The sequence below is a fragment of the Falco punctatus genome (assembly GCF_963210335.1).
Source record: "Falco punctatus genome assembly, chromosome: 1".
Taxonomy (NCBI): domain Eukaryota; kingdom Metazoa; phylum Chordata; class Aves; order Falconiformes; family Falconidae; genus Falco; species Falco punctatus.
The window spans coordinates 49,521,458-49,528,967 of NC_137580.1; the positions used below are offsets into that span (position 1 = coordinate 49,521,458).

Below are 7,510 nucleotides of genomic sequence, written 5' to 3' on the forward strand. Positions count from 1 at the left end.
CCTGAATTTTGAAGGTAACAAAAGGGGGAAAAACATGAAGAAAGGGAAGTACTTTTTGATGTGATTAACTTTACTTGAATACACAGGGGAAAAACTCAAACACCTTCCTGGCTGCTTGAGCTATATCAGCTTCTGCAAAAATGCGTATTTTGTCAGTCCATAAATCTGCAGTATACTTAAAATATAGAAGCACAGAGTCAAGTGTAGTGCTAACACCTATTAATGAATATACATTATATAGATTGTTCTGTTTTGGTTTACATTTAAAGTGCTCGATCTTTTTTTCCTTTACATGAAGCTGCAATCCCTTACTTGTCAAGGGAAAATATGTGAAGATATATTCCCTTACTTGATGAGGATGCATTTCTGATAACTGGGACAGTTAGGGATTCAATAGGTAATGATTTTTTTTTTCCCCAGTACAGCTAATGTAATAGGGGAATATGTGTGAATGTACTTAAGAAACACATACAGTTTAAATACACAGGGTCAGTAAAATGCAATATAAGTTCTCCCATAATGCTGCCCAAATAACAGTAATGGAAAAATATCTGAAAACATTTGTATACTAAAACGTAAACTTTTTAACCTTGCATAGATTTTTCTAATCTATTCCAAAAAAATCATGGTGCTCTTAAAAATTCAGGTTCACATTGAGGATCTGGAGGAAGGAAAAAGATCATCAGGATTGCCAAATGCCAATTCAATTTCCAGTAATGAAAGACGTGGTTCAAAGTGCTGACTGTTTAGAGGATGACCTTTCAGCCTCCTTTGCAGTGGCTGGACAGGCTGATGGCTTTTAAAAATGAAAATCAAGAGATGACTGCCTACTAGCCTGGGCTTTGGATTGGTAATGAGACTGAGTCTTGCAGTGCCTTGATGACTGTACCTGCCCATTCTCAGGATGGATCATTGTCCTGAAAGATCTCAGCTGTTTCTTCTGTGAGACTGGATGCTTGGTTTACATTGTTTAGTGTAAACCTTCTTGCAACTCTTTCTGAATGGTTTCATTTTAACTGTGAAGCCAACAATTGCACCACACTTTTGCCATCAGCCCTTTCACAGCCAGCTTCCTCAGCAAAAGAGACAATGTCTTTCTGGAGAGCAAGGATAACCCAAATCCAACAGAATTCAGAATAAACGCTGGGAACTATTTTTGCCATAGATCACTCATACATTGAACTTTGACCTCTTTCCAAGTAATGCTAGTGTCATCTATGCCATCCATGATATTAAACTATTGCAAAAAGCCATTTAGGCAGGGTTTTTCCTTACCTGTTGTCTCCTGGATGAGCTTGGAGATCTGTTTTAGACAGTAGGCCTTGAAAATGCTTCTTAACTCTCCGGTTCATTGGTTGGAGTAATGGGATCTTACCAGTGGCAGAACATGACTTTGCCATTGAGTCATGGGGTCTCCTAATTAAGCTTGTGGCAGGTGACATTGACCTAAACAAGGAGAATTTTGATGACCATGACCTGTTCCTCACAGTGCTCCCCAAAGTTTGGCACCATGTAGGCACTTCAGGCATTTGTATAGAAACCTGGACCTTTCTATGACTGGTAAAGAGAACTTCCAAAATCCTCTTGTGGGTTCTCACAGCAATGAATAAGCAAAGACTTCAGCACGCAGTCTCCTTCTGCACTGCTGCCCAGAGAAGGCTCAAACTATCTTTCAGCAGCCTTAAAGCCCAAGGCATTTTCCTCTTCCTTACATCCATTATGGATTGCACGCCCACCACCTTCAATACAACAAGTTATGTCTAATTTAGCTTTTAAAGCAACACTTCTGCATAGCCACAGGCTTATTAGCATCACAGAAAAATTGCCTTGAACTCATGATGTTTACTATCTGCAAAGATAGTTCATGATCAAAACCACAAATCACAGTGATGCTGGAAGCCAGATCTCATTGGCATAAATGCAGAACAGACAAGATGGATGATGCTGCATAGCCACAACTGAGATGCTCTACACATTTCTACTACTGTGATATGTAACATACATACATACATGGATATTCATGCATCATCTGCGTCTTAATGAACTTCTTCAAGGCCAACTGCAACTCAGCTAGCATGCTTCAGTGCAGCTAGCCAGCTTTCAATGGAAAATGGTTGGTAGAAGACCACAGGGTTGAAAAAAGGTAACAAAAGCGCTTAGCAAAACATGATGTTAAACAATCAACAATGCAACTCCAAAACAAATGACAGAAAGTGACAGACAGCAGCGTGGTACTGAAGTTACAAGTTGCCAGTTTTAAAGAATGACTGAGTAAAGTAGGAGTGAAGGATAGAATCTGATAGAGCAATATAAATTCGTGAATGACACAGAGAATGTGAATAGGGAATGATATGTTTGCCAACTCTTCTGCTACAAGAACGAGCAGATATCAAATAGCAAGCTCAAACCTAAAGCAGACAGTTCTTCACACCTCACATAGTTCAGCTGTGAAATCCCTTGCCCAGGATGCTGTAGCTGCGTGAAGTGTGCATAGGTTCAAACAACAACTGGACAAAACAATGGAGGAAAATCCACGGAAGGTTCTTTTAATACAAAGAATACACATCTGGCTCGGGAGGTCCCCTCAGCAGGGACATTGGATTGGATTGTCAGATCCTGTGCAGCTGCTCTGAGCACAGGTCCACATCCTTCCCGATGGCAACGATATCTCTGGGGGTTCTCAGTGCACATCAGGTGAACAACATGAGAGCCACACTGTACTGCTATACTGACACAGAGGGTTGCAATGCCCTGTCAAACCCTGGCTCTTAAGCACTGCTACAGAGCTCACCTGGCTGCATTGCTGGTGCAGGGTGGGAAAGTTCTGTCGGTTTTTATGGTTACAACTATTGGTTAAGTTTTAACTTTTAGATAACTGTCGGTGGAAAAGAGCACAATAAGCACTGACACAAATGCAAAGCAAGTCTTCACACCCCTATTTCCTCATGCTGTTTCTGTAACCCCAAGCTGCCCTGAACCCCGCCTGAAGTCAGCACCAGCGGAGCTGTGCAATGCAACACCCTTATGTAACTACGCCCGGCTCCTGCTGGGTTTGTTAAAACATGTTTTGGTGTTGGTTTTGTTTTTTCTTTTTTTTTTTTAAAAAAAAACAAACACATTATTTCTTCCAGAACTTTAGTAGATTTTTCAGAATGTCGAAATAATAAGCTGCCTTGAATAAACCATTGCCTTCTGCTTTCAAATACGAAGGATGGGTGACAGCTCCCCTGCTCCAGAGAGCAGCACCTGCCCCGCCCGAACAGCCGGACCCGCTGCCGAGCACCTGCGCGGCGCAGCCCGGGAACAGCGCGAACACCCTCAGCGACACTCCCGGGCGTTTTGGGGACACGCGAAAGCACCCGTGCACCAATGTGCTTTGCTCGGGCATCGCACAAACCGAGCGCAAGTGGGGCAGGAAAATGCGGAGGAAGAGCTCGCCCGCAGAGCACGGGGGGACTGGATGCAGAGCCGGCGGGGCCGGTGAGCGTAGGCTGCGGCCCTCGCCGCGGCAGCGGGGAACTTTCTGCGGGCGGCGGGGGGCTGCAGCTGCTCTGCCCGCAGCAGCGGCGGGGCCGGAGCCTCCCCCCGGCCGCAGCAAGGCACGGAGGGGGTTGTAGTCCGCGGGGCGCGGAGCCGCCTACACTTCCCAAGGTGCCCGCCGCGCAGCGCCGGGGCTGTGGGTGCGCGGCACCTGCCGGCGGGGGCGGAGCGCGGCGGCGGCTGCCCCGCTGCGGGCTGCGCGGCGGCGGCGGGCGGGGATGGTGCCGCCCGCGGGGGCGCGGTGACGGGCGGCGGCGGCGGGAGCGGCGGGGAGCGGCGGCGGCGGGCGCGGCCCCTTCTGCGCGCCATGAGCACCGGCACAGGTACGCGGGCGCGGGGGCAGCCGAGCACCCCGGTATTCCGTTCAGGGGACGTTGCTGCTTCCCTGCCGGGGTCCGTCACGTTGCCGTGATGCTGCTTACCGGGGTGCGGGCAGGGGGAGCCGGCTGGAAATTGCTAACCTGAAAAAAAAGACCCCAAGCCACCCTATACAATATGCGTATGTGGATGTGCGCGTATGTCGAGGGCAGCTGCCGCAGGCGCGGTCGGTCGGAGCTGCGGCGGTCGGGGCGGCGGGACCCTGCGCGGGGGCTCCGGCGGTGCCGCCCCGGGCGTCGCCCGCAGCCCCGGCGAGGAGCCCCGCGGGCCGGGCTGGGCCGCCTGCAGCGGGAGGCGCCCCCCCGTGCTGCCCCCGCCGCCGCCGGTACCCGCCGCACGGCTCGGGGGGCGCCTGGCCCAGGCCCCGGGGCTGGCATGTGGGTGAGGGGGCTGGCGGGCTGTTGCACCCCTCCGCGCCCGGCCTGCCGGGGGGTGTTCGGGCCAAAGGCTCAGCCTCTCCCGAGGTACCGTGGTGATAGAGGGGGGGTGGGGGTGGCAATTGCAGAGGTTCCATGGAGCCCTGGCTGGCATTGCCACCCGGAGGGATCCAGTTGCCCACGCCAATACAGAAGCGGTGTATCCTGCCATACGTGCAGATTTGGAGAACTGACTTGGAATTGTGTTTTCCAGCGATTCGGCGTTTATCTGCATTGTGTGGCAGTGGGGGGTGGTTACTTCAGGGTGCAGTCGATCGCAACATATTACAATCTTTAAGGCAAATACAGGGTTGGGCATTTGTAAATTTCTCCCAGGGGAAAGGAGGAGGCTTCGGGAGTTGATTGTATATTTCATTTCTGAGGGTAACTAGCTGCTAAATATACCCTCTGCCACAACAACAGGGAGACGTGGAATAGCTACAATTACGTGGTGGCTCTGTATGTCAACATGCTTAATCATATCCTGTCCTCTCAGCGAGCCGAGTGAGGGCAAACAAAGAGGGAGACCAGCTCCCCGTTAGAACAGTGCGAGACCTTGGGTCAAGGCACCTGCTGGAGGCTTGAACTAAAATCCTCCCTTAGCATTTCCTCGTGTCTGTTGAAGGTGTGGGTATTTCCCCGTGTGCTGGTCATCTCCTCCTGGCATGCGGGTGCTTGCAGGGGAAGCGCCCTGGCCCAGGCGGGTGGCTGTGGTGCAGGTGAGAGCCGCGAGCACATGTTGCAGGGCAATCTTGAGTCGTGTGCTAGAAAATCCTGAGTCTGTTCCCTGTCTTTAAAGTGAATTGAGGTGCTTAACACAGGTAGTGACACCTGCACTGGAGATGATTAAACTCCACCACAGTATCCTGTCCTTGGTTACCTGTCTGTGATTTCAAACTGAAGAATATGAAATACTGTGAAACATTTAAATTCTGTAGTGGTAGAACTGAATCTGGTAGAGGGAATATTAGAGTCCAAAGTTGTGTATCTACAATATTTAAAACACCAATTAAAAAGATTGTAAAGTTATAAACCCGGTAGAAAAGTTAATAGATAACAGCCTAGTGCAGAGGAGACTTTGACACAATTCTATCTCAGTAATTGCACCTAACATGGTGTAAATGAAATGGCAAAAATGAACAGTGCCAAGATAAAAATAACATCCTGGGGAAAAAAAAAGAGAGTGGAAAAAAACCCCTGAGAGTTCTTAGCTCTCATTTGAACGAACAACTGGCACTTTTAACAGTATTGGTTTGGCTTTGATGTTTGATTTTGCATGTCTATGTGAACTATGTAAACAACTACAATCAACTTTTGTGGTAAATTAAATGTGAGGAGCCCACATCTCTGAAAAATCAATGACAATTTTCCATTAACATCAATGGGGCAAGTATTGTACAGAAAATTTAATGCCACAATTCGACTAAAATCACTGTTTCCAAGAGATCGCCACTAAAATTACTATGGAAAGGCTGTAATTCAGAGCTTGGTGCTTACTGTAACAGAAAAATGGTTTTGGTTCTGCAAAGGAAACAAGGGTGCAATGTGGTATTAAAATCAGCCCCACGTAAGGTTCAGGGAATTGCTGCTGCACAGTTTGGTAATCGAGGAGAAGTTCCCGCTCTTCCTGTTACTCTTGAGATGAAGTAAACTGTTACAGATCTGTGCTTGTTAGTCCAGAAACCTTCACGCAGTCTGGGTCCCCTCTTGTGCCAGTGCAACACATCATTAGCTGCCCGTATCAAGAAGGTTTCAGTGTGTGATGCTGCCTTGCCATTTTAATCATAAGATTTGGTGTGAGATACAGAAATGCTTATATTTGGTAAACGTGATTTAGTTTGTAGTATATAGATGCAGTTAATATAACTTAAAGTGGCTCGGTAGTCCATACTTTGAACCGTCATTCTGCAGACTTGTGCTATAATTTTAAATCTAGAAAGCATATGATTGTGGGACACAGTAAAACACAGCTCAAATACATTATTGTGTATGTTGTCATTAAATTTTTCCACATGTGATTTTCCTCAGCCACCTTCTATATATTTACTATTGATCATGGCTGAAACTTAGTTACAAGAGCAAGCCCATTCACTGCTTTTTATACCTATGAGATTTATATGGCATGGCTGTGATGTTAGGATTCTAAATGTACTTTTAAGAGTTTATGGTATGGTTATCAGTCCAGTTCTTTTCCATCTTGAAATCATAGCAAGAAGGACAGAGCAGGTTAAAAATTTTGAGATTGAGAAAATGAGTTTCCCGTCAGTTCCCAGAAATAGGGTAACATGGTGTCTATTGTTTAAGTACAAAAAAAAGAAGGAATTGCAGAGCTAATTACATACTAGGTGAATTAGATTAGATTAGATTAAATTAAATGTCATGACACAAATTCACACAGCTATTTAGTCTTTAAACTATTATATTAGAGGGAAAATGTGATTGCGTGGATCAGAGAACAGCTAATGGAGTGTCACAGCCCAAATGGAGCAGGAACACAGTGATTCTGGTTACAATAGAGGTTAGGCAGGTTGGTCATGCAGGGTCCTGCTCTGCCTGGGAGATGCGTAATTCCTTTTCAAAGTTCACATGTAAATATGCTGGTAAGAATTGTCTCTGGAGACAGTAGTACAACTGTTTCAGACTGTAGTATATTTTTTAGTTAGATAGTGTTTTACTTTCAGCCCTTCATTTTGAGCACTAGTAGAAGAGCACATTGAATTACTAGCTAGGAGCAGCGAGAGGCTGATTTGCTTTGGAGTTCTCCAGCTAATGAATGTGTGCAGATCATAACATGCAGTCCTCCAAGTTTTGTAATTAAACAGAAGTAGAACTATTTAATTCCATTGCCATTTTAACCATGTTTCCCTGAAAAAATAAGCAATCACATGTATTTCCTGATGGTATTTTCTTCCTGTGAAGCTGAATTTCATAGACTGTATATAATTTCTTAGACTGTAAAAAGGAGAAGGCCGTATCTTTAAGATTTTTGGTTGAAGATTCTTGTTTACTCTTTAGAAAAGCATTTCTAGCTCAACGGACGACATCTGTTAAATGGCATAATGCTCTTGGATTATAAGGACATATAGCACAGATATGAGAAGATGAAATAGGTCAGAAGAGATTAGCAGGTGATGGCACATCAGCTGGTAACTCCGGGCTGCCATGGGCCTTCGTGT

General features: G+C 46.3%; 1 protein-coding gene across 7 annotated transcripts in view; it reads left to right on the plus strand.

Annotated features, from left to right (window-relative positions):
- Nucleotides 1-2,599: 2,599 nt before the first annotated feature.
- ABLIM2 (actin binding LIM protein family member 2) overlaps nucleotides 2,600-7,510 on the plus strand; it is a 145,803-nt gene continuing 140,892 nt past the window's right edge. For 3 of the 7 annotated variants that reach the window (XM_080373467.1, XM_080373469.1, XM_080373471.1), the window contains exon 1: nucleotides 2,603-3,863. In XM_080373467.1, coding sequence (XP_080229593.1) covers nucleotides 3,848-3,863 — 16 coding nt within the window. In that variant the 5' untranslated portion in view covers nucleotides 2,603-3,847. Of the gene's footprint in view, nucleotides 3,864-7,510 lie in introns of all 7 variants that reach the window. The other 4 variants (XM_080373464.1, XM_080373466.1, XM_080373468.1 and 1 more) reach the window with 3 other exon arrangements.